This window comes from Canis lupus, chromosome X, assembly GCF_011100685.1.
Source record: "Canis lupus familiaris isolate Mischka breed German Shepherd chromosome X, alternate assembly UU_Cfam_GSD_1.0, whole genome shotgun sequence".
NCBI classification, from domain to species: Eukaryota; Metazoa; Chordata; class Mammalia; order Carnivora; family Canidae; genus Canis; species Canis lupus.
In genome coordinates this window covers 42,535,960-42,563,760 of record NC_049260.1, presented here as the reverse complement: position 1 = coordinate 42,563,760, position 27,801 = coordinate 42,535,960, and the positions used below count along the sequence as shown (strand labels likewise).

General features: G+C 52.6%; 2 protein-coding genes across 3 annotated transcripts; one reads left to right on the top strand and one right to left on the bottom strand.

Moving 5' to 3' along the window:
* The first annotated feature begins 5,005 nt into the window (after positions 1–5,005).
* On the top strand, positions 5,006–11,655 carry FOXP3 (forkhead box P3). The gene is made up of 11 exons (NM_001168461.1): positions 5,006–5,295; positions 5,821–5,925; positions 6,014–6,152; positions 6,562–6,649; positions 6,719–6,823; positions 7,742–7,829; positions 8,021–8,101; positions 9,045–9,195; positions 9,914–9,990; positions 11,201–11,302; positions 11,500–11,655. The coding sequence occupies exons 1-11, from the start codon at positions 5,089–5,091 to the stop codon at positions 11,647–11,649; spliced, it is 1,293 nt and encodes a 430-aa protein (NP_001161933.1). The 5' UTR covers positions 5,006–5,088; the 3' UTR covers positions 11,650–11,655.
* An 837-nt stretch (positions 11,656–12,492) lies between these two features.
* CCDC22 (coiled-coil domain containing 22) lies at positions 12,493–26,364 on the bottom strand. 2 transcript variants are annotated; one of them, XM_038587442.1, is made up of 17 exons: positions 26,108–26,364; positions 24,889–25,066; positions 19,443–19,575; positions 18,497–18,603; positions 18,281–18,353; positions 18,010–18,188; positions 16,271–16,465; positions 15,689–15,751; positions 15,483–15,602; positions 14,761–14,880; positions 14,558–14,674; positions 14,351–14,452; positions 14,135–14,242; positions 13,789–13,884; positions 13,487–13,546; positions 13,332–13,406; positions 12,493–12,873 (listed from the first exon to the last, which is right to left on the bottom strand). In XM_038587442.1, the coding sequence occupies exons 1-17, from the start codon at positions 26,155–26,157 to the stop codon at positions 12,760–12,762; spliced, it is 1,890 nt and encodes a 629-aa protein (XP_038443370.1). In that variant the 5' UTR covers positions 26,158–26,364; the 3' UTR covers positions 12,493–12,759. The 2 variants fall into 2 exon arrangements, with proteins under 2 accessions (XP_038443370.1, XP_038443371.1); XM_038587443.1 differs by having other exon boundaries at positions 18,287–18,353; positions 26,108–26,363.
* Positions 26,365–27,801: the final 1,437 nt, after the last annotated feature.

Sequence of the window (27,801 nt, the reverse complement as noted above, 5' to 3'; positions counted from 1 at the left end):
TTGTGATGCTATGATGTTTTTATATAGTCAAATGGGTTACTCTTTTCTTCTGTGGTTACTATCTCTGGTTTTATGCTTAGAAAGTCCTTTCCCACTTGAAAATGAGATAAATGTTCACCTGTGTTGGCTTCTAGTCTCTTTTATGGCTTCATTTTTTCCATTTGCTGTGGAGGTTAAGAGTGTGGGTACTGGAGCCAGACTGTCTGGGACAAACCCAGCCTCACCTCAAGCCATCTGTGTGATTTTTAGGCAGGCATTTAACTTGTCTGTACCTTCATTTCCTTATAGATACCATGATGATTATAGCAGCACCTGCCTCAAAGAGTTGTTGTGAGGATTAAATGTATTACCCATGTTAAGTGTTTAGCATAGGGCCTGGCACATAAGAAACCCAAGAGCAACATTAGATATTCTTATTTATCTCTTTCATAGATTTGGAATGTATTTTGGGGTACATGATGATGATGACTTTTCAAACTGGGCAGAGAGGAATTGGTGGGAAAAATGGACTGATTATTCATTCAATAACTTTGTCTTTTTCCCTTAACGTTTCCAGAAGCATTTGTCAAACAGTATATCCTCCACCATCTCCCAGTTTGAAATGCCACACTCATCACAAACTTGATTCCCTCTAGACATTGGTCTGTGATCAAGTTTTCTGTTTTGTTCTGTTCCTCAGTGTCTGAGCCATACCACTTTGCTGATTGTTGCTTTGCCATACAGTAGATTCGCTGACCATAGGCCCCCCCAGCATCTTGCCCTTCAGTTTTTGTTGTTGTTGTTGTTGTTATCTGTTGCAGCCTCAGTTCCTCCAGACAGAGATTAACAACTGTTCCTATTTGGGACATCCATGTCTATCTATTCCTACCCCCTCTCTCCCTTTCTCTCCTTCCCTCCCTCACTCTCTCTCTCCTTCTCCCTCTATCTTATTCTTTTGGTTTCTCTCATTTTCTGTTTCCCTCCTTGTGTGTACTTCTAGGACTTTCTGCTCCTGGGAGTTCCTCTTTCTCTCTCTCTCTCTCTCTCTCTCTCTCTCTCTCTCTCTCTCCTTCCCTCTCTTCCAGCATCTCTCACTCTCTGTGTATCTCTGTCCCACCTCATGTTTCTCCCATCTATCTGTATCTCTTGGTCTCTGGGTCTTTGTGTTCCCCTATGCCTATCTGTCTGTCTCTCCCTATTCCTGTTTCTTTGTCTCCATGTATCCCTGTCTTTCAGCCAGTCCCCTGGATGGAGGGGAAATTGTCGACTTGACACCCTGTAGACATGTAACAAGTCATCCAGACACGAAGTGGAAGGGCCCTGGCCCTTACCTACTCCACGCCTCTCTCTACCCAGTGTATAGAGGAGCAAACTGAGGCCTGGAAATGGGCGGGGGGGGCTCTCTCAAGGCCTCCCAGAGATGGAGTAGCAGAGTTAAGCCCCAAGCTCAGACCATGGGGCTCTTGGCAGGACCCTGGTTTTGTCTCTCTCCCCCACTGTGGGCCTCAAGTTACTTCTCAGCACCCATGAGAGGAGGGGCATACCTGAGCTGCCCTCCAGCTGCTGCATTCCCCCTTCTGCCCTCACAACTTGGATGCTTAAACAGGCAGGAGGCTCCATGGCCACATGGGAGGCCCATCCTCACAAGAACTAGTCAGGGTGGGGTCCCAGGGTCCCCTGGGTCAGGAGGCCTTGTGGCCAGAGGGTAGTGATACTGGAAGGATATAAGTCAGTCAGTCTGGCTCTGGGTCTGGCTGTGGATAGAGCTCAACCATGTCCCCAGCGTTGGCACTGGTTCCTGGGATCTCCCATCCTGGGGCCCTTCCAGAGAGCCTGGCAGTGGGCTCTCTACTGACTGAGGCTTTTCCTGCTCCCTGCATTGAGGCTCTAGCCAAAGGCTTGCTGGTCTCTACCTCCCTCTCCTTCCCTGCCCATATTTTGTGGCATGGCTGTGAGTATGGGAACATTGTCCTAGAATGGGCAGGGAGACTGAGGCCCTGTAAGTGTTCACTGACCATCACTGACATTTTGTTAACGTTTCATGTGCATTAACTTTGGAAGAGGGGTACTATTATTGTCCCACTTTACATATGAGCCTGAGGAGAGTTATAGCTAGTTAGTGGCAGAGCCCAACCCCAGGCTAGGGGGAGTAGAGGAGATGATTCTGACCCCTCTTGCCATCACAGAACTTAGTAGGGAGGCTAAGAGGAGGCTTGCTACAATTCTAAGCCTCAAAGGCCCTATGAGGTAGGAAGTTCCAGTCCTTCAGGGAGTTCCAGTGAGTTTGGACACCATTGACATTAGCTTTCACATACTTTGCAGTTGGACCCATGGACCCCACAGAGTGGGTTTGAGATTCTGGGATCCTTTGAACCTAAGAAGCCCCCCTCTTGAAAACCCCTCCCCCAGGGTCCCAGTATCTGTCGGATCTGCATGGTACTCCCCAGGCATCAAACCTTAGGCCTCTCCATGGCCCAAGTCTACAGGGCCCAGGGCTTGTCATGGTGGCCAGATGGACGTCACTCACCACATCCGCAGGCACCCACATCACCCCCACCTGGGCCAAGACGGCTGCAGGATGGGCCAGCCAGTTCTCGGAACGAAACCCGTGGGGTGGGGTATCTGCCTCCTTCTCTTCCTCCTTGGGGCCAATGAAGCCCAGCGCATCCGGCCGCCATGACGTCAATGGCGGAAAATCTGGAGACGTGACAACAGGGCCCAGATGCAGACCCCGATATGAAAACATGCTCTGCGTCCCAGAAACATCCTCCATGCAGCTTCTGAGAAATTGTCAGAAAGGGACGCCCCAACAGACAGTGCAGGAAGCTGGCTGCCCAGCCCGGCCCTCCAGGTTCCCTACCATCAGACAGACCATATCTGTGTCCCCTTTCTGAGAATGTATCTGTGCTTCTCTGAGTCTGGACATCTTAGACGTGTCTGAGAAAGAGATTTCTTATGAGCCACAGACAAGTGTCCAGGCAGCTTCAGAAGTGACCACAGGCCAGCCATATGAGCCAGGCCAGAGTGGTGGAAACCATCCACTCACTGACCAAAATTAGTATTAGTTTACTCTGGCTTCTGTAACAAAGTACCACAAACTGAGAGGGGCTTAAATAGTAGAAATTTATTGTCTTACAGTTCTGGAGCCCAGAAGTCCAAGATCAAGGTGTCGGCAAGGTTGGTTCCTCCTAAGGCTGTGAGGGGGAATCTGTCTGTGCCTCTCTCCTAGCTACTGGTGAATTGCTGGCAGTCTTTGGCATGCCTTGGCTTTCTAGAAGCATCACCCTGATCTCTGCCTTCATTAATTTGCTCACCTCCTCACGGTCGCTGAGTTATGAGCCTCCATAGATCCAGGCTCTTGATTCTCATGTAGTAATGTTCTAACCCCCCTGAGAGACCAAAAGTTTAATACCTGGATTCTCACCTGCACCTCCCTCTGCACCAGAGCTCTGACAATCCCTGTGAGCTGACAGCAAAGAAAGGAAGGAGCAGCTGCTCCCCTAAACCCTGCTTGTTGCCAGCCTGGGCTGCTATCAGCAGCTACGTGCCCAACCCAGTGCTGCGGGGTGAAGTGGGGTGGGGAGTCTCTCTCTTTCTCTCTCTCTCTCTCTCTCTCTCTCTCTCTCTCTCTCTCTCTAACACACACACACACACACACACACACACACACTTTCTAGAGTAAGATACGGAGCTCTCAAGTTGCCCATAGGATTGTGGAACACTGCACCTGGGTATTCCCTTCAGTAAAATGGCAATTGGACAAGGCAGCCTCTTCCAGCTCTGGCTTCCTCTTAGACTGGGATTCTGAGAAACTGAAGCCCTGCCTGTCATGGAGTGGAAGGTTCTAGGGCTCAGCAAAGGAGCCTGGAGCCATTACAGAGGACTTTCTGGATAGGGCTCAGATAGGGGATACGGAGGAAGAGCAGACATTCCAGGCAAGGCATAGAATATGAGTGCAGGCTTGGAAAGCAGACTTGGGGTAAACTCTGGTGGGGGCTGAGTCAAGATGCTCCCACAAGCCCTGGCTCAAGAGAGCCTATCTCTCTCCCCTGTGGCCACCTGCCACTTCAGCTTCATGCAAGGCAGGAGCCCAGAGATGATCAGACCCTATCCCTGCCTGAGCTCCAGACTCCTGTACTCAGACTCCTGCCCACTCAGTATTTCCACTTTCATGTCTAATGCCAGACTCTTCGTGTCCATCCACACCTGGATCGTCACCCCCAACCTTGTTCCCCCCATCTCAGGTGGCATCCACTCTGTCCATCTAGCTGCTCAGGCAAATACCTGGCTGGAGGTCACCTTGACCCTCCCCCTCTCACCACCCCCCACCACATCCAAGGTGCCAGCAAAGTCTTCTGACTCCACCTCCGAAACACACTCAGAATCCATCGACTTCTCACTATCTCCACTGCCACCATCCTGTCTGTGCCACCATTGTCACTTGGTGACTGGACTGTCACAGGAGCCTCCCCGCCAGTATCCCTGCTCTTACCTTCCTAAAGCCTGTCCCTCTCACAGCATCCAGAGGGATCTTGAGTCCATGGCCCCCCTCTGCTCTTGTATATGCCAGGTCACTGGGATAAAACTGTGCCACCAGGAAAGTCAGAGACCAGTCCCAGCAGGATCAGCAAATATTGTGTGGCCTGTGCAAAGTGCAGGGAGGACCAGGGAGCTGTGGTTTGAAGACAACCTTCAAGCAATTGGGGGAGAAAAGCCAAGACCTGCCCCTGCTCTGTCTGAGGCCCCACAAACTACTCCAATCCCCTACCTCCCCTGTGGAGGAGGACACATCACCAGCAGGGCTCTGCCCACATGCACAGGCAGGCTGAGTGCTGACCCCGGGCACATCTGCACATGGGACATGTGTGGAGACACATGCATACCTGTGTTCCTGACACCGCTGTATGCATGGCTGTGTGCCACATGGACACATGATCAGAGCTGGGATCCAGCTGTGGAGCCCTTGGGAACAGGCCCCAACCGCTGCCTGCTCTGACCAGAGTTGGGGGTCCACATGGTTTAGGTGGTTGAGTAGTTCATGCACCTGCTGGGGACATGTGTAACTCCTTCCTCCTATGTCCCCACAGCCTGCCCTCGGACAAGGACCCGATGCCCAACCCCAGGCCAGCCAAGCCCTCAGCCCCTTCCTTGGCACCTGGCCCATCCCCAGGAGCCTTGCCCAGCTGGAGGGCTGCACCCAAGGCTTCAGACCTGCTTGGGGCCAAGGGCCCGGGGGTGACCTTCCAGGGCCGGGACCTCCGAGGCGGGACCCATGCCTCCTCCTCTTTGAACCCCATGCCACCATCGCAGCTGCAGGTGAGGCCCCGGGCCCAGGGCCCAGGATGGGGCAGGCAGGGGGTGGGTACCTGGGCCTACAGGTGCCAACCTTTACTGTGGCACTGGGCGGGGGGCCCAGCTGGGGCACAGGAAGTGGTTTTCTGGGTCCCAGGCAAGTCTGTGACTTATGCAGATGTCGCAGAGCCAAGAAAGTCCCTGGTTAGCAGGTCTCAGAGATCCGAGGCTCTCCCCGACCTCCCAATCCCTGTCTCAGGAGAGGAGATCCTATCATGGTCCCACAGGCATGGCCATGTGTCCCCATCCCCATGTGATAGGGGAGAGGGCTGGAGCCCGAGGCGGTGAGGTGACAGAGTTGAGGCCAGTTCTGCCACTTATTAGCCATTTGATCTGGAAGAAGTCATTCCTTGAGCTTCAGTTTCTACATAGGTGAAATGGGGATGGTCAGTGCCCACCGCGTGGGGCTGTGGTAAGGAGTATATGAGTGAGATGTGTAGAGCAGTAAAGAAAAGGACGGCACCTCACCTGTATGCCTTCTCCCCCCAGCTGCCCACAGTGCCTCTGGTCATGGTGGCACCTTCTGGGGCACGGCTGGGCCCCTCGCCCCACTTGCAGGCGCTCCTCCAGGACAGGCCACACTTCATGCACCAGGTACTAACCCGCAATGGGCAGGGCAGAGGGGAGCAGGTGGGGGAACTGGGCAGGGGTAGGCTGAACCACAGCCCCCGTGTTCCCCCAGCTCTCCACGGTGGGTACCCACACCCGGACCCCGGTGCTGCAGGTGCGCCCACTGGACAGCCCAGCTATGATCAGCCTGCCACCACCCACTGCTGCCACCAGCGTCTTCTCCCTCAAGGCCCGGCCAGGCCTGCCACCTGGTAACACCCCACCCCACAGCTCTACAGAAACCGAGCCCCTGGGTGCTTGAATGTGAGCAGCGTAGGCTGCCGAATGGCAGCCTTCAGGAGGTCGGAGGCATCAGGTCTTCTCATCTAGGAAACTCCAACCTCCTGAAAATGTCAGGCTCAGAACCTAAAGATGCAGGATAGCAAAAATCACAGAACCACAGGTCTTTGCAGTCAAAATGTCAGCATTTGCAAATGGCAGTCTTTGAGCTGCTCCACCAGAAGCCTTGGACATTAGGGACAACAGAGCACCCCCCCAACCCTCCCGGGAGTCAGGGCCTGCAAGGCTCAGGAGGGTGGAAAGTTCAAAATGAGAGTCTTTGTGGGCTAAGCTGGAGGGCCCAGCCCACAGTCCCCCAAGGTACCCTGTCCCCACCCGCAGGGATCAACGTAGCCAGCCTGGAGTGGGTGTCCAGGGAGCCAGCACTGCTCTGCACCTTCCCAAGCCCCAGCACACCCAGGAAAGACAGGTGAGTGGACCAGGCTGGGAAGGGCCCTTGCCCTGCCACTCTCTCCCTTGACACCCTGTGTCCCCCCAGCACCCTTCCGACCGTGCCCCAGGGCTCCTACTCGCTGCTGGCAAATGGTGTCTGCAAGTGGCCTGGATGTGAGAAGGTCTTCGAGGAGCCAGAGGATTTCCTCAAGTGAGTGACCCAGGCCTTTTCCAGTCCAGAAGGGTCCCCAGTCTGTGGGAGGTGGCATGTGGTACAGGTCTTAGCTCGGGCCTCATCTCAGTAGGTAGTGACAAGACGAAAGGCAAAGGCTAAGACTGTAGATTCAAATTGCAGCTCCATCACTCCCTGGCTGTCTAACCTTGGGCAAGCTATTTAGCTTCTCTGGGCCTTGGTTTCCCCATCTTTATAATGGGGCATCATAATAGAGGTATATACTATTATTTACCTCCATTTTACAGATACAGAAACTGAGGCCATAAAACATTAAGTGTCTTGATCAAAATCACCCAGTTCCTAAGTGACAGGGCTGGGATTTGAATCCAGGCAGCCAAGCTCCAGAATCCACACTCCTGACCACTTTGCCCTGTTGTCCTACCCCTCATGCCAACACAGCAGCCTGATTTTATTGAGCACCAAAGTCCCAGATTCTCACAGTGGCTCTTGCTCCCTCCCCTCAGCCACACACACACACACACACACACACACACACACACACACACACAACCTTTTCCAACCATACCCAACTACCAGTGGCAACTCTGTACCCTGTCCTCTTCATGACCATGACTTTACACGAGCTGTCCCCTCCACCTGGAGTGCCTCTCCTGCCCTCATCTACCTAGTCTGCTCTTAACTCACCAGCCTCCCAACAACATCCCCAGCCTCCTGGCCGGGCTCAAGCGGTGAGCTCAGGCCTGGCATCAGGAGATGCCAAGTAGCATGTATTGAAGCAAGAGCAGGTTTAAGAGGGAGACTGAGGTAGAGAGGGGAGAGAGGCTGAGGCTCTGCAGAGACGTCTCCAAGATGGTCTGGCTCTCCTCACTCGGAGTGTTGAGTCAGGAGGCAGGCCCACCATGGTCACCCACATGGAATCTTCCCCCTATCCAGGCACTGCCAGGCGGACCATCTCCTAGATGAGAAGGGCAGAGCACAGTGTCTCCTCCAGAGGGAGGTGGTGCAGTCTCTGGAACAGCAGGTGACATAGGAGAGAGTGGGGGGGGGAATGACGGGCGAGCCTTATGTCTACCCTGTGCTTAGCTCACCCAGAATGGGGGCTGGCATAAAGGAAGGGAGGAGGTAGGGCACTCCCAGGAAGGACCATGGCCTGAGCAAAGATGTGACAGAAAAAGGCCAAGGTGAGGCCTCACTTTGTGCCTATCCTCACAGCTGGTGCTGGAGAAGGAGAAGCTGGGTGCTATGCAGGCACACTTGGCTGGGAAGATGACCCTGACCAAAGCTCCATCCACGGTGAGCCACCCCAGGCCCACAGGTGTAAGAGACAACTGGAGGGGTTGGGGGAGGGGACTTAACCTCGAACCCAGGCCCTAGGACTGGGGCCAGCTCCAAACATGCCCAGACCTGGAAATCTGTCCTCTTCAGTTACAAACCCTCTGACCCTTAGATTCCCAAAACATCGTGATCTTGATTTTTCAAAGCAGCAGCAAATCACCACTTACTGGAGGCAGACCCTGTGCCACCGGCAGGGCTGGCTATATAACACACAAGGACCAGTGCAAAATAGAAACAGGGAGCTCGAGTTTCAAGATGACCACCGCAGAGCAGTAGACACAGTACAGAGACCTGTGTGATTAAACAAGCCACACACCCATGAAGCCGGCCCCAAGTGCAAGGCACTGTTCCTGAGCACTTTGCTGGGGTTAATTTATCTCATCCTCCTGATGCTGCTGTGAGATAGGTATTCCTATCATCCCTAAGGTCACAGTTGGGTAGGAGAGGAACCCCATTCAGCCCCAGCTTGAGGCACCAGCATTAGTGCTCTAAACACACACACACACACACACACACACACACACACACACACACACACGGGGTGGCGCAGCGGTTTAGCGCCGCCTGCAGCCCAGGGCATGATCCTGGGGACCTGGGATGGAGTCCCACGTCAGGCTCTCTGTGTGGTGCCTGCTTCTCCCTCTGCCTGTATCTCTGCCTCTCTCTTTCTCTCTCTGTCTCTATGAATAAATAAAATAAAATCTTAAACACACACACACACGCACACGTCCACACTCTCCACACTCACACTCTCATAAATACAACTCATGCTGCTTCGTGAGATTCCACATCAGACTGGAAAGGAGAAGAGAGCTCCCTTGTTTTTAAAAACACTTACTTATTTAAAACTGAAGTGGAAAGTTTAAGCCTCTGAGTCAGTAGCCTCTCCCTCCTCCTGCAGGCATCATCTGACAAAGGCTCCTGCTGTATCGTAGCTGCTGGCACTCCTGCCACCACGGGCCCGGCCTGGTCCAGCCCCCAGGAGGCCCCTGATGGCCTGTTTGCTGTGAGGAGGCACCTCTGGGGCAGCCATGGAAACAGCACATTCCCAGGTAAGGATGGTCTATACCCTACATGGTGCCCACCCCCCACCACCCTCATCCTGAGCCCCTAATCCCCCTGACTGGCACAGAGGTAGGGGGAGACAGCCAGTCCTGCCCCTCCCCAGCACTGCTACCCTGCCTTTGGGAAAACTCGACTGCTTGCAAAAGAAGCTGCCTCTCAGTGTTTCCAAAGCCTGCAAGCTCCCCATCATGGTTTCTTGTGTCTAGCCCCATCTCCCCTGGGGCTCAGGGCTCACTCATTCTGGGCTTCAGCTACTCCATTTGGTCATCAGAAGGGAGAGAACTAGCCAAGTGATTCCAAGGGACTGTCCCTTCCCCCTTCAAGAAAAAGCGGCATGACTCTCCCAAGCTCACGGACCCCCTTACTGCCCACAAGGCCTGGGCTGTGGGCTTAAGAGGGATCCAGGCCCTTGAGTGTCAGCCTGGCTCTGCCACTTGGCCAGTGACATCCCTTTGGTGTGCCAGCTACTTCACTTCTTCTAAACTTTGGGGACAGCAAGGCCCATTTTGGTGAGAATGGTGCTAATGGTGAGCCATATACTTGACGCCCGGGGCTTGGCACAGTAACTCCAATGGTGAAAAGCGGTGCTGTTAGCAAGGGATTTCAGCCAGGGTAGATTCTACTTGATTCTGTTTGTAGCATGGAGGATGGGAGAGGGAGTGAGGCACTCCAGGATGGGACCTGATTCTCCCCAACCCCCTACAGAGTTCTTCCACAACATGGACTACTTCAAATTCCACAACATGCGCCCCCCCTTCACCTACGCCACCCTCATCCGCTGGGTAAGCAGGCAGTGGGGGTCAAGGAGAAGGAAAAGAAACAGGGTGGGGACCGGCCTCCCACATTCCCAGCCTCCTTCTGAGCACACCCAGGACAGGTCTCAGATATGATTCCCCATGCCAGCTTCACCCCAGACCTGCCCCCAAACCCAAACCCAAACCCAAACCACTATCCAGGCCAGTGCAAGCCAAATTCGGGCCTTCGACCCACCCCTTCCCTGCTACCCACCCATATGTACCCCCACCCAGACCTGTAGAATAGCCCCACTATGAACCTGATCTTTGCCCCGTGCCCTAAACCCACCACAGATACTATCCTAACTCCTTTCCCAGCCCCGTACATGCCCCAATATGTCAGCACATCCCTCGGCCAGACCCTGCCTCTAACCCCTTTCTGTGACGTCTCTTTGACCCTTGGCCTCACCCCATCCCAAACGCTTCATGTGAATCTCCCTGATGCCTTTCCAGCACTTCCATCAGAGCCTGCCCAGACCTTTATCCTGGGTAGGCCCACACCTAGCCCCTACATTCCCCTGCCTAGCCCCATCCTGACCCAGAACCTCACTGCAGCCATAACCTCTGACCCTTTACTTAACCCCATTCCTAAATCCAAACAGATCAAATTCCCTGACCTTTAGCCTCACTCCACACCTAACACAAGCCCTGACCCTTAAGGACCACACACAACCAACCTCCTTCTTGACCCTGAACCCAAATACATGCCTGACACATAAGATTGCTGTATCACTAGGTCCACCTCCGACTCCTAACCTAATGCTATCCCATCCCTGAGCCCTCAATTCACCCGTCCATCCCCAGCCAGACCCTCAATGAATCCCCTCCCTGATGACCTTTTACCCTGCCCAAATCCTTAACTTGACCCTGCTCCTGGCCTTCAACCTCCCCAAACCCTGCAACCTCGCCCCTGTGGAGACAGCCAGCTCCAGCTCCGTCCCAGACCTTTAACCTGATCCCGGCCTTACCCTGAGCCAGACCTTACCACAATGTCAGCCATTCCCCTCTACCTCACCCCATCCTGGCCTGACCCCTCAGCCCACTTCTGACCCTGTCTCTGACCTATCACCCCATACCATCTCCCTCCCTCCCCTCCCCCCCACCCCCACAGTTCCACCCATGTCAGATACCCAGGGCGGGCCACTACCACTCTCAGCTCAGTTTTGGAGAAGTGACCCCCTTGCCCCCCAACCTCCAGGCCATCCTGGAGGCTCCTGAGAAGCAGCGGACACTCAATGAGATCTACCACTGGTTCACACGCATGTTTGCCTTCTTCAGGAACCACCCTGCCACCTGGAAGGTGAGTTCCTCTGGAGGTAGCAGTGGCTGGGAGGGCCTCAAATGCTACCATAGTACTGGCCAAGCTCAGGAGTGGGAGGGCATTTAGGCATGTAGGGAAGGGGCAGGGGGCCAGCTTTTGGTGGGTACTGCTGACCTCAGAGGATGACTGCCTGCCTGCTTCCCCTGCCCCCGGCCTGGCTGGCCTGCCTTCCACAGAATGCCATCCGCCACAATCTGAGCCTGCACAAGTGCTTCGTGCGGGTGGAGAGTGAGAAGGGGGCCGTGTGGACCGTGGACGAATTCGAGTTCCGCAAGAAGAGAAGCCAAAGGCCTAGCAGGAGTTCCAACCCCACACCTGGCCCCTAAACTCAAAGCAAAGGAAAGGAGGAAGGAAGGACAGGGGCCGAACGGGGGGTGGTGGTGGGATGGAAGTGGCCAGGGGCAGGGACTACGGGCCCTGGATATGCCTACAGGGACCACAAAGTGAGGTGTACAGGGACCCTGATCCTCAGCTGACCACCCTCTTTAGGTCAAATGCTCTGCACCCAGGCTGCTCAGAGGGGCCCCGGCCCCAGCTCCCATCCCAGCTTCCTGCAACACACTCCTTAGCCAAACTGAGCCTTCACAAACAACCACACATCCAGCCTGCCTCAGTCATTCTCACAGATGACCCCGGGGCTGGAAAAGACACATGCACGGTCACAATCCAGTCCCTTAGATGCAGTACAAACACCAGAACACAAAGAGCCTGCCTCCGTACACTCAGACAACCTCAGACCTGCAATCACGCAGACGATCGCACCCTAGCACAGCCTTGTCAGCCCCCGTACCCCAAAGCACCCACCCACAGCCATCCCCAGGCCCACAGGTGCAGTGTCACAGGAGATGTGCCCAGGGACCTGCACTGAAGCAGCCTTGGTACCTTCAGGATCTCAGGTCCCAAAGAGCCACACAAACAAACACATCCCAGCTGTGCACATTCTCACACAGCTCCCAAAACATCAGCTTGGTCACATGGCCCACCAGAATATACCTGTGCATCTCATGGGCATGCACATGCACTTGGCACCCCAGTGGGTCTCCTGCGTCCCACATGGGCTTTCACAGCCATACACACTGAATCACCAAACATACCCCATGTCTCACCTGCCACCCACCCTACCTCCCTTGTCCTGAACCCTGTGTCCCCATCCATGCCTCTGCTTAGACTGCAGACAGAGCCCTTCATTTATTTGGGATCCAAGGTCTTAACCCCGGTACCCTCTCCAATAAACTGCAGCTGAGTTTCCATGCTCTAGATGATCACCCTAGATAAGGGTGGGGGTCAGGTGGGCAGGGGTCTGGGGCCAAGGCCGTAGCAAGAGGAGCTGCGCAGCCACCAGAGGGAATGGCTAGGGCAAGCCCTTGGCTATCGCCCCCAACATCTCAACTCCCCACTGGAGGCCAGGCTGGGAGCAGACAGGTGCTGGGGGCTCCTCAGGCATCCCGGACCCGCCCGAGGAGGCCAGCATTCTCCTGGCGGAGGGCTCGGTAGTCCTCGCGGATCTTCTCCAGATTGCTGAGCGTCTTCTTCCCCATCTCCATCTCAATCTAAGGCAACGTGAATCACATGTCTTTAGTGTGAGGTGAGGGGGGCCTTACCCTGCTCCCACCTCCCCTCTCCATTAAGGCTGCTGAAGGCCCTCCCGTGCCCCTCCCCCACCTCCTCCCGCAACAGCCTGCTGTGTCCCACCACCATTGGGCCTTTGCGTGTGTCATCTATTTGCCTAAAGCATCATTTGCTACATGGCAGGATGAGCCGACACATACTCAAGCTGAGGCCTCTGCCGATGGCCCCAGGAGGCAGGCGAGAGAGCCTTTGGGATGGGAGCCAGGGCTCAGAGCAGGCTGCTAGCCAGTGACAGTTTACACACACACACACAGCTACTAAGGGGTAAGGCCAAGAGTCCAGCCGTGGGCTGTGTCTGCTCCCACAGCCTCTCTTGGTGTGAACCAGGGGTGCTGTCCACTGGCCTGCCTTGGTTTTTCCTCCTACCCACGGGCCTCACCTGTTCCTCAAGATCTCGAACTTCCCGCATGATTGTGCCTGTATCCTCGATGGTCTGGATGAGCTGGCTGCAGTTCTATGGATGGCAGGAGCAGAAGGCTTGCACCCCCACCATGCCCCACCCCGGCCAGCCCCCCTGGACACTACTCCACTCACCTCATGCAAGGCAGCTAGATACTTGTATGCCTTCCGAACGGCATCATCCTTCTTGGCATCCTGATCAGACAGAAGGGATCAGTGGGCTTCCCCCACGTTTCCAACACATACCACCTCCAGGACCCCACAAGGCCACCCTCTCCCACTCCCCTAATCATCCTCTGTGGCACACAGCCAGGCTGGAGCAGCAGCATACCTACAGGGCTCACACAGGGCTTGGGCCCAAGCCAACCTGTAAGCAGACAGACAGGCAGCAGCCCAGCCCCACCCCACCCCTCCACCCAGCCCAGCCTGACCCATACCTTGAACACGAGCTCATCAGTTACAGCAAATGTCCGATCCAGCTTCCCAGACAGGGAGTTGATTTCCTTCTGAAGCTCTTTTGTATCTGATAAAATCTGGCAGAGTACAGGGTGGCCATGAGCCCATGTTTGGCACAGGCTGGCCAGCCGGCTGCAGGCATTTGTGTGCATGTGCTCACACCCAGATGTCACTGCGCCACTGCATCAGGTGTGGCTGGAGCAGACGGGATAGGAGTGTTCTATGTTGGGGTGTGGCTAGATAGCTCTGCCTTTCAGAGAATGTGAAGTCCCCGTGTGGCCATGCTACATGCATCTGCCCCAACCTTCCACAGCTGCAATGATGTACCTTAGTGATCTCTTCCTTCTGCTTCCGGATGTTGCCCACAATCTCCAGGATGCGCTGGGTATAGGCCAGCCGGGACACATCTCTTGGCAGGGTCTCCAGCTCTGACACCTAGACGGAACATAGCAGACACTCCCCTGGGACCTACACCCCACCCACTCCACTGGGACCCACTCCTCACCCACTCCAGGCTACCCAGGGCCCCCGCACCAGCCTTACCAGCTGCTTATAGACCTCTTCCTTCCTACGGGCCTCTTCGGCAGCTGCTCGAACACTCTGGTGCAGCTCCTGGATCTCTGCCAGCCGTCGAGAAGATTCCAGCTACCAGGACCCCATGGGTAGAGGGATAGTGAGCAGAGCACAAGGATGAGCACCTAGGGAGGGACTGAACCTGCCCCACCCACAGCCCAGGACCTCACAACCTACCTCTCTGCAATCCTGGAGCTTTCGGAGGTGGCGGTACTCAGCCAGAAGAGGGACCCGGTGCTTTTCCCACTGACCCGCCAAGTGGATGACCCGCTGGGCACTACTCTCTACCACAAGCTGGGGATGGCAGTAGGGGATGTGTGTCACACCGGATGGACTCTTCCAACTCCAGCCCTCCCACCTAACCATGGTGCCAACCCCACCTGCAGCTTGGCGAGGTTGGCAGTCCCGTCGGGAAGCAGCTCCACTGCCCGGCTCTTCAAGCGCAGGGCCTGCTCACGCTCTGCTGTGCTGAGCTCACTCTGCCGACACTCCGTCTCCACCTGGCACCCCATGAGCCCCCCACTCCCGTCAGCGGAGTAGCTCAGCCACACAACCAAAGCCCTCTAAAGCCCTCTAGCCCCCACTGAGCCTGGAAAGCCCTAGCCTAGCCTGAGCCCCCACAGATGACAACACACCCCTCTACCCTCTGTCAGCCCCTTGACCCCTCCTGATAGTGACGGAAACCTGTAAGCAGTGACAGACATCCACAGGCCCCTCTGATCCCTCTGATCCCTCTACCTCCACAAAATGACACCCCCAACCCCAGAAGCCCTGACCCGGCCCTCAAGCCCCTGCCCATACAGATACATCATACTGACACAGATGCTCACACCCCTCCTGATTCTCATAGACACCCACATAGCCTGACCGATGCCCACGGGTGCCCCTGACCCCCACAGGTCTGAACCCACTCACTCTACATCCCCCTCTCACTTCCACTTATTCTCCTAAACCCATGAGAGCCCACGGGTCCCCAGGGTTGCCTCTGAACCCTCCTGACATCGGCAGACCTCTACAAGGTCTTCTCAGGCTCTGCAAGGCCCTCTAGGCCCCACTGTGACCCAACCCCAGGTGGGCAGCCCCTCTCCTCCCCACCTCCCACCTGCATGAGGCTGATTCCCAGGGTCTTCATGTTGGCTTCAACCTCTTCAATGTTGCGGTTCACTCCCTCCAGCTGTTCCCGAAGAGACTCCAGCTCCTGCTCCTGAGCTGCCCTTGTGTCCTGAGAGGCACAGGCCAGTTGGGGTCGGGGTGTCAGGCCCATGAGACAGGTGAAGGCCCAGAGCCTCCCCCCACTGCTCCACTTACTTGTTCAGGCTGCTGGGAGGTGACTGGCATATCAGACACCTGAGCTGCCTGGACCTCGGGCTCCTGCGGGAATGAGAAGGGAGTATCCTGGCTGTCGGAGAAGGCCCTGCCCTGCCCTGCCCCACCCCACCCAGCCTCAGCACCCAAGTGCCCTTCCAGCACCGTCCTCACATCCACTCAACCGCTGACAGCTGTCAGACTGGGTTTATGAGGACCCGGGCACTCTCTGAAACCTCAGGCTAGACATATTTGCTCATAAAGAAACCTCCCTGATCCTGGCACAGCTCCTGCCCACGGGGAGGATGAGGGCCCCTCTAGATCAAGGAGAGAAGCTAAGTCCAGAGGAAACTGTCTAAGGGAAGCTAGGGTTCGCACACCCTTATGTGGCTCCCACCCCTCCACCCTTGCTCCACCGAAGCCCCTGAGAAACCAGGGACACCCCCCACCCACCAGCTCACAAAGGGCATGCCCAGTGGGAACACAGGAACCTGTGTGGATCAAGTGTGTTGTCTATACAGAAAGCAACCCTGCAAGCCTGCCTTGGCCCTGTCAGCACACCCAGGTCCATTCAGACCCACTCACTGGATGGAAGGTGAACTTCTCTGAGTGTGTGAAGCGGGAGCCCTTGGAGGCACCCATCCTGGCTGCAGCACCCCAGGCCTGCAGCAGCTCTCCCAGGTCTCGGGCCTGTGGCGGAGCCCCCAGTCGGCCCCAGGCCTGGTGGAGATGCTCGGCCAAGTGCTTCTGCAGCCGCTGCCGCTGAGCCCGTGTATCTTCCTGGAAACAGAAGGCAGGGCAAACGGGAAGGTGTAGAGGCCTGCTAGGCACCTGAGGCCCTGCCTCCTCCAGGGAGCTGCCTGACAAAGTGCCACCACATGGTCACACCCACCCTTCAACCCCTCCCACCAAGGGGCCCAGTCCCCCTCTCCTGACCCACCGGTCTGGGAGCTCCCCAAGGACAGGGTCCCCTCCTCACAGCCATGCTTCTCTCCACCCACTCGCTCCCCACACTGGAGGTGGCTGAGGCAAGGGAGAGAAGCAGCAATCAGCAACCCCCCAAATCAGAGGGCCACACTGAAAGGCTACATGGGGATGGAACAGAAATGGAGAGTCAGAGGTGCTGGGCAAAGGAGTAATGGAAGCAGAGTTAAATCAAGATGGGGGATGGGAAACGGAGTTTCGAGACAACTAGGGAAATATGACTATGAACTCAGTGACAGTATTAAGAGATCACTGCTAATGGTAGTAGGTATGAAAATGACCCACGGGTTACCTTAAAAAGTCAATACCCTTCTGAGTTAAGAGATGTCTGTCTCAGTATTTAGAGCTGAAGTGTCATGCATATTGGGACCTGCTTCAAAATAATACTGAGAAACACTTAGGGGAGAACAGATGAAGAAAGACTGGTGACCTGCTCATAGTTGAAGGTGGATAATGGACACACAGGATTCACTGGAACATTCTATTTCTGTGTTTGAAAATTTCTACAAGCTTAAAAAAAGACAGGCGGAGTAAAGATGGAACAAATGGCAGTGGGGGAAGCTGGGGCAGAAAGAAGAGACAGGGGGCAGCCCAGGTGGCTCAGCAGTTTAGCACCGCCTTCACCCCAGGGTGTGATCCTGGAGACCCGGGATCGAGTCCCACGTTGGGCTCCCTGCATGGAGCCTGCTTCTCCCTCTGCCTGTGTCTCTGCCTCTCTTTCTCTCTGTGTGTCTCATGAATAAATAAATAAAATCTTTCAAAAAAAAAAAAGAAAGAAAGAAAGAAAGAAGAGACAGTGACAGAGGTGAACAAATAGGACAGGGAAACACCCAGCAGAGGAATGAGGAGACAGAGGGGCAGGAAGGAGGGGCAGCACAGCCAAAGGACAAGAAAGATAATGACCAGAAGAGACAGTGCAGGGACCCGGGGACAGAAAAAATAAGCATCGGTGACAGTGGCAGAGACAGAGAAAGAATGAGAGGCTCTGGGGTGGGAAGAAGGCAACAGAAACAGGGAAGAAGTATGCAAATCCTGAGCACGCTGGTTGCTAAGAACCTGCCTTTGGTTCAGTGCTAGCCTGAGGGGAGGGTACTATCACCTCCCAAGTCTCAGGAAGGGAAACTGAGGCTCTGGAGGGAGTGCGGGATAGTGACTTGTCGGAAGTCCACAGTCTTTCTAACTCCAGGGTTCTCTCAGGGAAGAGCCAGGTGAAGGAGGCAGAGAGGAGACGATGAGGGAGAAAGTGAGGGCAGGGGGAACAGAGAACCAAGGGAAGCTGAAACAGGGGCATTTCTGTAAGCAAGGGCCTTGGCAGCAGAGAGCCAAGCATTGGGCGGTACCTGGGTGGGATGGCGGGGTGCCCGTTGGACCCAGTCCTCATCCCCGGGGCGGTCCCGGCCCCTGTGTTGGCAGAGCTGGATGGCATGACATTCGAGGAGTGAGGCCACCCTCCCAGCAGGCTGGGGCACCTGGGTGGGGGCTGGAAGCAGCAGAGGACTTGCCTGGAACTCCCGGGGCTCTAGAGGCAGGAACAGAGTCAGCTGGCTGGGGAGGGGGCGGTGGTTCGGGCCTACTTCTCCCCCTGCTCCCGGCCTTCCCGCACAGCCTCACCCGTACCTCCTCTGGAACTCAACTCAGGCATGACCAGCCTGGTGGTGTGGAAAGGCTTCTGGGAGGCTGAGCCCTGGTGGGAGAGCAGAATCAGAGCCTCCCTGATGAACTGTGGCAGGGGGAGGGGAGGGCACTGGTGGTGGGAGGGAGGCTAAAAACCCGAGCATGGGGCCAAGGTGGGGCCAAGCAACATCGATGTGAGCTAGGGGGTCCCACCTGGAGGTGCTGCAGCTTGGGAGTGCGAAGGAGGGGTGGGACCCAGGGCAGGGCCATCTGGTCCCGGATCTGGCTGCCAATGGCCCGGAGAAGGATAGCTGAGTCACCTATAGGGGATGGGGAAGGAGTGTCAACCAGGTGACAGTGCCACAATTCCCAAAATGCATACCCTGGGAAAGCAGCCATGGCTCCCTGACCCCTACCCCCCAGAGATGCATCTCTATCTAGCTATCCTTCTCACACCCGGCCAGTCAACAAACACTTGCTGAGCACCTACTATGTGCCAGTCACTGTTCTAGACTCTCAGAATACTTTGGTGAGCAGACTGATAACTTGCCCTGCCCCCACGTTGCCAGGATGCTGGTAAAGGAGAACATGATTAAAGTCAAAAGTACAATACAGAAAAACTATCAGGTGATGATCCAAGAGGAGGGTAAAGACTATTGAGAGGAGCATGTAATTTTAAACAAGGCGGTCTCAGTAAGGCCTCCCAGAGGTGACATGTGAATAGAATCTGTAAAAGGTAAGAAGGTGGACCAAGAACATATCTAGGGGAAGAATAATCTGGCAAATACAAAGGCCCTGAGGCTGGAGCAAACCTGGAATGTCTGAGAAGCACCAAGAAGGCTAGTGTGGTTGGAGTGGGGAGGAGGAGGGGGAGCGAGGAGGAAGTAAGGCAGAGAAGCCCCTCCCAGCACCCAGCACCCAACACCAACTCCCCCCACCACCTGAGGCAGCCCAAGCCCAGGCCCCCTTCCGCCTGCCCTGCCCTGCCCCCCTCCCCTAGACCCAATCCTCCCCTCCCACCCAGGTCTCCCAAAGATACATCCCTGACCCCAGCCCTGGTCAACGTTTTTACCACCTCCACCTCCCCCAGCCCCTATAACACCCAGGAATGCCATGCTCTCCTTCACCCCACACCCACCGTACCCTGGGCAGACCATACCTGCAGGCTGATCTGCATCCTCAGAGGCATCAGAGGGCAGACGCTCAGCCAAGAAGAGAAGCAGGTCCCGGAGATCAGGCTCACTGGGGTAGAGGAAGTTCTGATAGCCAAGCTCCAGGGGATAGCCCAGGTCCTGGGGGTTGGGGGGTAGCCTCTATCAGGCAGGCAGAACCCTCCTGTCCTGGGAGCTCTGGGCCTAGACCACAAATGCTCCCACTCTCTTGCCAACCACCACCCTCTCAACTCCACCTTGGCTCCACAAGGACTCCAGGCCTCTGAGGGGAGCCACAGAGTGATTATAGTCAATGCTACAGAGAGCAAGAAATAAGATTAAGGCTCCAGCCTTTCTAACTATGACCCTAAATCCAGAGGCCATAAAGGAGGAGTATTTCTGAACCCATGGAAAGAAACAGAAATGTTCAAGAATACAATTACCAAAACCATAAGAGTGATGACAAGCTAGAAAAAAAATATTTGGAGTTCCCATCACAGGCAGAGAGTAAATCTACTTCATATTTGAAGAGCATCTAAAAATCAAACAAGTGGGGCCCCTGGGTGGCTCAGTGGTTGAGCATCTGCCTTTGGCTCAGGTCATGATCCCAGGATTGAGTCCTGCATTGAGCTCCCCGCGGGGAGTCTGCTTCTCCCTCTGTCTATGTCTCTGCCTCTCTCTGTGTCTCTCATGAATGAGTAAATAAAATCTTTAAAATAACAATAAATAAAATTAAAATAAAAATCAAACAAGCAAAAGAGACCAGCAATGCAAGAAAAAAGTAGGCAAAAGATAGGAGCAGGCAGTTCACAGAAAAAGAAATGAAAATGGCCCTTAAACCTAGGCAAATATGTCCAACCTGGCTTATGAGACAGACACAAATTGAAAGCACACCAAGAGATCTCACACAAACGTCACTGACCCAGGACAACCTGACGTCTGTCCCGTTCAGGTGCATGCTGGGAGGGAGATACCATCGCTTGGGCAGTGCCGCTGCCCCAAACCTGAATCTGATCATCAGAAAACACTGTGACCAACTCAAAGCATAGGCTGTGCCAGGCGACAACCAGCCAAGACTCTTAGAAAACATTTGTCATCACAAAGGAAACAAAGAAACAAAAACGAAGGAGGACTGTTGGATACAAAAGATTAAAGAGGTAACAGTGAAATCAAATGTGTGATCCTTGATTAGATGCTACAGTTCAAAAAAAAAGCAATAGAGGATATTTTTTGAAAAACCGGGGAAATTCCACCATGCACTAGATATTAGACACTATTATTCTAATATATAGTATCGATTGTTAACATACATATTAAATTTCATGGGTGTGATCACGATATCGTGCTTATGCTGGCAAAAGTCCTGCTACTTAGGACAGGCATGCTGAAAATTATATGTATGAAGTATCATGCTGTCTGCCACTTTCAAATGGTTTGCAAAAAAGTGTGTGTGCATGCATTTATATACAGAGAAAAGAATGGAGCAAAATCTTAACAGAAAGCTGGGGAGAAAAACTATACTGAGCTATCATTCCTCATCTACTGAAGGGGCACAGATCAGTGGGCCAGGCTGTGGGGAAACAGGTGCTCTCTCCCACACTGCCGTTGGGAAGGCAGAAATGAAACAAAGCCCAGTGAGGGCAATTGGGCAAAGTCCGACAAAACAATATATGCTTTTACCCTTCCACCTAGCAATCCTACCTTGAGGAGCTGTCAAACCATCCCTCTAACAATTCAAGAGGACAGACACACACAAGATTATTCATTACAGCATTATTTGCAAAATCCTAAGTGTCCAAGCACAGGATATCATATGCACGTACTGCAGTACATATGTACAATGGACATTTAATACATTTAATGCAGCTGTTACGAGGGATTAAAAAAGGTAAGAAAGAGAGAAATAAAACAAACACAGGAATGGGTAGCAAGTCTCTATTTTCCGCATTTTGTAGACTTCCCATAAAGCAAAATTACCAACTACCAAAGTGCTACAATGTCCGAATTATCCTCAAAAGGCTACAGGTTCATTGTCCTCTCTTCCTCTTCCTCCGCGTGACATGCTTTACTAATTTACAACAGAGCATGGGTTCCTTATAGAGCCTTTTCTCAACAGAACAGCCAAAGTAATGAAAAAGTTGCTAAAGAATAAATATAAAGGGGCAGAGACCTGGGAAAGGAAAGGCTCTGAAAACAAACTTCATGCGGTTCACAGATGACCTCAAGTCGACCCTTCTGAGAGTCGGAAGAGGGCCTTTCTCCCCAGCTCCAAACCAGGAAGCAGATTTTTGGTTTTGCTCTTCCCTTTCCAGGCTCTGCAGAGTATGCAGACGTGCTCTCTGGAGCAGAACAACCAGGAAACAGCAGAGTACGAAATGCCATGAAGAGGAAGGATACAATGTCCAATCATATGACATACAATGCTCTAAGTGGATCTATTTTTGATATAAGGGTTTTAGACTATTTCAAAGAAATATGTTCTTGACTTGCTTCATGGTTTATATGTATCCTATACAGATATTAGGTTAGGTGGAGGGGACCTTTAGTATATGTCATGAACCGTTGGTTATGGCCAGAAACTGGGCAAAATCTAATAGAAAGAAAAAAAGGAAAAAAGAAAAAAGAAAGGAGGAAATAAGTATATTCAGATTTGCTTATATCTGCATTAAAAGAAAAAAAACCTGGAAAGAAACACAGGAAACCAATGAAAGTCATCCCCTTCAGCAGACAGGCAGGGTAACAGGTGAACGGTTTGGTGCGTGAGACTCCGCCAGTATCATGCTCCTTCCATCACACCTGGGAGCTCTCTCTTACCCTTTCAGTAGTTAGCCACCTTTTACCAAATTAACAATTTTTTATATTTAGATGTCCCCGTTCCAACTATTGCTGGAGTTTCAGGCTCCAGACTGGACCCAGACTAATAAAATGACCTCCTCAAAACAATTTTTTTAAGAAGAGACTTATGGGCTTTGGTGTAAAAAGATCAGGATTGAAATCCAGCCTGTACTAACTTACTGGCTAAGGCCTTGAACTGGTTATTTCACCACCCGAAGCTCAGCTTCCTAGCTATAAAATGGGGCTGATAGGACTTTCTCTATGTGCCTGTTTTCAGAGCTCAAAGGCCCCATCAGCGTTCTGCGTGGGGACTAAGAAGCAGGTCCAGAAAGAAAGCCTTTTTCTTCTATTCAGAGTTGCTGTCGCTCTGGGGCTGCATGGACACTGAGAGCAGATTTTCTGGATTCAAATCCAAGCTCTGCCTCTTACCAGCTGTGTGACCTCAGGCAAATCACTAAACTTCTCTGTGCTTTACTTTTCCTCATCTGAAGTAAAGGGATACCCATGGTACCTACTTCAGAAAGTGGCCACGAGAATGAAGCAAGTTTATACCACCATACCCAGCACAGGGTGGGGGGAATCCACTCAGCAAAACTCATTATTATCTGTGTGTGTATGTGTGTGTGTGCCCACGCGTCTATTAGGTCACAACATAAGAGGTATTTATTTCAGACGGTCACCGTCAAAAGAGTGTGAAAACCACTGGCTTTCGAGCTACTTTACTTTGGTTTTTTTCTGACACCTGCAATCAAAGAACTGTGACTGATACAGAAACTCAATCCAGAAGTCAGGTGTATGAAGTGACAGACACCAAAATATGGAGGTGGCTGAGTGGCAGAAAGTGGTGGCAGGCAGGCGGCCACATGAGGAGGCGGCCAACAGAAGGCAGTGGTGCCAAGCCTGAGTGGGCTACAGGGGCAGCACCTGGTTGGATTATGAGAGACCCTTTCTGCCTGCTGATGTGTACATGAGGGTTCTGGGGCCAATCGCAGGCACGCTTTGGCCATGCTCTTTGCCCCACATTAAAGAGAACCAGTGAGTCAACACCAAAGCCACTGGGAGGCAGCTCTGAGAGAAGAGAGAAATAGGGAGCTGGGGGACACCAGACCCCCAGCCCCTTCTCAACATCTCTCACTGTGTGCACTCTCCTTGTCAAAGGGGACAGAACCTCTTGCTCAGGAAGTGCCATCCTCAAGAAAACAGCTCCAGGCCAGGGGACAGGCCTGGCTCCCGAGGCCACCCCAAGAGAGCCCCGGAGAGAAGAATCTAAGAACCCCTGAGATTCAGCCAAACCTGAGAGCTAAAGGATGGGCAGAGCTCCGCAGCCTGCTGTTAAGAGACAGAAACTGCACAAGCAAGATTCGAATTCAAGAAACCTGACCGCCCTGTCCCCAGGGGCTAAATGGAAACATTCACTGCAGTGACTCTACTGTCCTTCTACCGTCATGTCCTAGGTCCACTGGCCAGGTTCACACACTCAATATGTAGCCAGAGGTTGCTGGAAGGCAAGCAGCCAGATTGGGCCTCCCTAATAGTGATACCACTTTTGCAAAGCATATTATAGCCAGCTGTTTTCTATATTAACTAATTCTTACTCCTCATAGCAAACCTATGTGGTAGGTACAACTCTTATACCCATTTTACACATGACAAAACAGGCTCAAAGAGGTTAAGAGACTGACCCAATGTGACAGAGCTAGCAAGCCAAGAGAAATGACATTACTCAGAGCCCCTGGACATAGTAACTGGAATACTGCTCTGTACTGAGGGAGGCATGAGTGCTTCATCACAAGGCACTTTACCCATGAGAGAGACAGTTTGGGAATTATACTCAGCAGAGGCAAGATGTGTGTGGCTGCCACAGGGGGAACCCAGCAGAGATACAGTTTTATATAACCAGCTTCTCTTCCTTTGAGTAACCCTCTGGCCCCCAACTCCCAAACTATCCTGAAGGAGGAGTCAATCACAGAGTCCTATAGGGATGATTATGTGATCCAGGCTGAGCCAGTCAGAGTACACAGTGATTAATTTAGGAGTGAACATGCGACCCAAGCCAAGCCTTTTTCTGGAACTAATAAATGGATATGGGATCCCTGGGTGGCGCAGCGATTTAGCGCCTGCCTTTGGCCCGGGGCGTGATCCTGGAGACCCGGGATCAAATCCCACGTCGGGCTCCCGGTGCATGGAGCCTGCTTCTCCCTCTGCCTGTGTCTCTGCCTCTCTCTCTCTGTGTGTCTCTCATGAATAAATAAATAAAATCTTTAAAAAATAATAAATGGATACCATGGAAGTGGGGGGGGATTCTTGGTACTAAGCGTAAAATGTGGGAGCCAAGGGCAAACTGGATCAACTCATATAATGCTCCTATCAACTCTATTTTTATCATCTCGGTTTCACAAATAAGGAAACTGAGGCCCAGAAGGGTTAGGGTCACATTGTTAGCAAGTGGTGTAGTGAGGGTCTGAGCTACTCAGGCATAGAGTTAGCATCCTTAACCACTAATAAATGCTAAGCCACAAGAGGAGATGGCAGAGAGGACAGGCAAGGGTTTCGAAGGAGCTTGGTGACTTTGTGAAGGAGGAAGGAAGAGGCTGTACATATTGGGAGGAGGGCACTCACCATGCAAGCCTGAGCCAGGCTCATGGCCAGGCGGAACCGGGCAGACATGGCCAGAGGCAGCAGGGGGCTGAGGCCAGAGCCCACGGCAGGGTTGATCACACGCAGGCAGCGGACCACAGCTTCTACGACCAACTCAGTGGTGAAGGCTCGCAGGGACTGCACATCTGGAGGAACTGCCCTGAAAAATAAAAGGGCAGGTCCGAAGCAGCCAGGAAACTGGGATCAGGCTGGACCATGCTGCCTTCTGGACACCTTAGTATTGGGGTGGGAGTGAACGGAGGGGATGGCCACAGTTCAGACAGGTCCTGGGTGTTGGTGACTGGGACTTCCATTTGGAAAACTAAGAACCAGAGAAGTCCTTGGGTCCTAATGGTGGATAGAAGGGATCTGAATTCAAAAATCATCTCAAATTGCCATATGCTTAAAAGTCTCTCATTTCTAGGGTCTAGGAAGGGCAAGGGACCCAGATGGCATGCTCTCTGTGTTTCTGGATCCCCAGGTATCATGTTCCTCACATGTCAGGGGCCCCTAGGTATTGAGCTACTAGGGTTTTGAGACTAGATATTGCGAGGCTCAGGTTTTCAGGAGTTCTGAATGTCAGGGTCCCTAGATGTCAAGATCTTCAGATTTCAAGACCTTCTAGTTTCAAGCAATCCAGAAATCAGGCTCCCTAGATGTTGACATCCTGGGTTTTTAGAGCCCTTGAATGCAGAAGTCCTGTGTGTCACGGTCACTAAGTGTTGAGGTCGCCAGATTTTAGGGTCCAGGAATTTTAAAAGCCCAGGTGTTGGAAAACAGGATTTGAAGGTTCCCAAGTATCCAGTCCCAGGGTTTTGAGTGCCAGGGTCCTGGGTGTTTAAATTCCTTGGTTCTCGAAATACAGGTGGCTTAGATTTTCTAAATACCAGGGGCCCAGGGGATTGATGTCAAGAACCACATATTTCAGGATCCTGGGTGCTGAGGATCCAAGGTTTTAAACCTTGGAGATGTCTGGGTCTTGGAATCTGGGATTTACCAAGTGTTGAGGTCAAAGGGTTTGGGAGGTCCTTGATGTCAGAGAGCATTTGTGTGGGTGGGTGGGTGGGGGGTGTCTTAGGGTTCTGGAAGTTGGAGCCCTAGATGTCAAGGTCTGGGGTTTTAAGGTTCCCGGGTGACTGGGTCCAGAGTTTTGGAGTCCCGGATGTGGGCATTCCGGGGTGGGCGGGGGCTGTGTCCTTACGTGCCGGCCTGGCGCAGGGAATGGATGAGAATTCGGTCCGCCTCCTCCATGGTGGAGCCGTGTTCGAGTCTGGAGACAGGTCCAGGGCCGGGTCCGAGGAAGAGAGAAGCAGCTGTTGAAACCCCGATCCGCACTCGCGGTCCAAAGAGTGTCACGGCTGCGCAAGGAAAGCCGGGAAGTGTAGTTCGGTGAGCGAGTGTGGCGCGAGCCGGATGCCTGGCGTCCTGGTGCGAAGGTGCGTGTACAGGCTTAAGCGTGCAGTGGCTGTTGGGAGTTGTAGTTCTTCCGCTTGCAGTCCAGTGGGTTCTTCCGAGGGGGCATAGAAATATATTTTGAGCGCGCACGCGAGCGTGTGTGTATGTGTGTGTGTGCGTGCGCGCGCGCGCATTGGTAGAAAAGGGACCGGCCAGAGAGCGGCTTCCTGACTCATTCATTTAAGGCGGCATTCATTTTGCATTCATCTTCCGTAATATAAGGGCAAGGGCTTTAGCATAAAGCGGCTTCGGTTGCGTCTCAGCTTTTTAGCTAAAGTCTTTAGCTCAACTAGTTAAAGGTGCAACCGTGGGCAGGTTACATAACTTCCCTGCGTCTTAGTTTCCTCATCTGTAAAATGGAACTATGAATATACCTGCTGCGAGGATTAAAACAATTTGTGTAAAACCTTGTTACCATATACCGGACACATAGTACAGTAGGAAAGCACTATGTAAATTGTAGTCACTAGTATTCATGCATTCCATAAATGTTTTCTTTTAATGTTACACATCTGTGTACACTCCAAAGAATAATTACACAGGGCATTCAATTGACCACCATCTCATTAAAAAGACTACCCTGTCTCCACTGCTTAGTAGTGCCATGTTTATCATAAATAAATCATGTGTACATATATGTGGGGCTCATTTTCTGAACTCTTTTCTGTTCTTAATTACTGTAGCTTTATAACGCGCCTTGATATCTGATCTGGAATACCTTCCCATCTTGTTTTTTTAAGGATTTTGGCTTTTCTAGGTCCTTTGTATATCAATATACATTTTAGAATCAATTTGTCAAATTCCATGGAAAAATCTTTCAGGATTTCGTTTGGGACTGCATTGAATCTCTAAATCACTTTGGGAAGAATTGGCATTTTCACAACATTGACCATTTCTATTAGTAAACTTATCTTTCCATTTAGTTAGGTTCCCTTTAAATCACTTGATAATATTTGATCATTTTTTTCCATGGAGATCTTGCACATACGTATGTTAGGTCTATTTTTATGTACTTCAAAGTTCAGATACTATTGGGAAATGATATCATTTTTCTTATTTTAATTTCTTTTTTTAAGATTTTATTTATTTTTTTAAAGATTTTATTGGGATCCCTGGGTGGCTCAGCGGTTGAGCGTCTGCCTTTGGCTCAGGTCCTGATCCTGGGAGCCTGCTTCTCTCTGTGTGTCTCTTATGAATAAATAAAATATTTTTAAAAAATAAAAAGATTTTTATTTATTTTTCATGAGAGACAGAGAGAGAGGCAGAGACACAGGCAGAAGGAGAAGCACGCTCCATGCAGGGAGCTCGACGTGGGACTCAATCCCAGGACCCCAGGATCACACCCTGGGCTGAAGGCAGGTGCTAAACCATTGAGCCACCCAGGGATCACCTTATTTTAATTTCTGACTGACTGGTACTGGTATATATTTTATAAAAATA

Coding starts and splice junctions, on each gene's coding strand:
- FOXP3 (NM_001168461.1), top strand. CDS start 5,089: ATGCCCAACCCCAGGCCAGCCAAGCCCTCAGCCCCTTCCTTGGCACCT. Junction 6,153..6,561: donor CCGGCCAGGCCTGCCACCTG/GTAACACCCCAC, acceptor CCCCACCCGCAG/GGATCAACGTAGCCAGCCTG. Junction 11,303..11,499: donor ACCACCCTGCCACCTGGAAG/GTGAGTTCCTCT, acceptor TGCCTTCCACAG/AATGCCATCCGCCACAATCT.
- CCDC22 (XM_038587442.1), bottom strand. CDS start 26,157: ATGGAGGAGGCGGACCGAATTCTCATCCATTCCCTGCGCCAGGCCGGC. Junction 25,067..26,107: donor TCCCTGCGCCAGGCCGGCAC/GTAAGGACACAG, acceptor TTTATTTTTCAG/GGCAGTTCCTCCAGATGTGC. Junction 15,752..16,270: donor AGAAGTTCACCTTCCATCCA/GTGAGTGGGTCT, acceptor TCATTCCCGCAG/GAGCCCGAGGTCCAGGCAGC.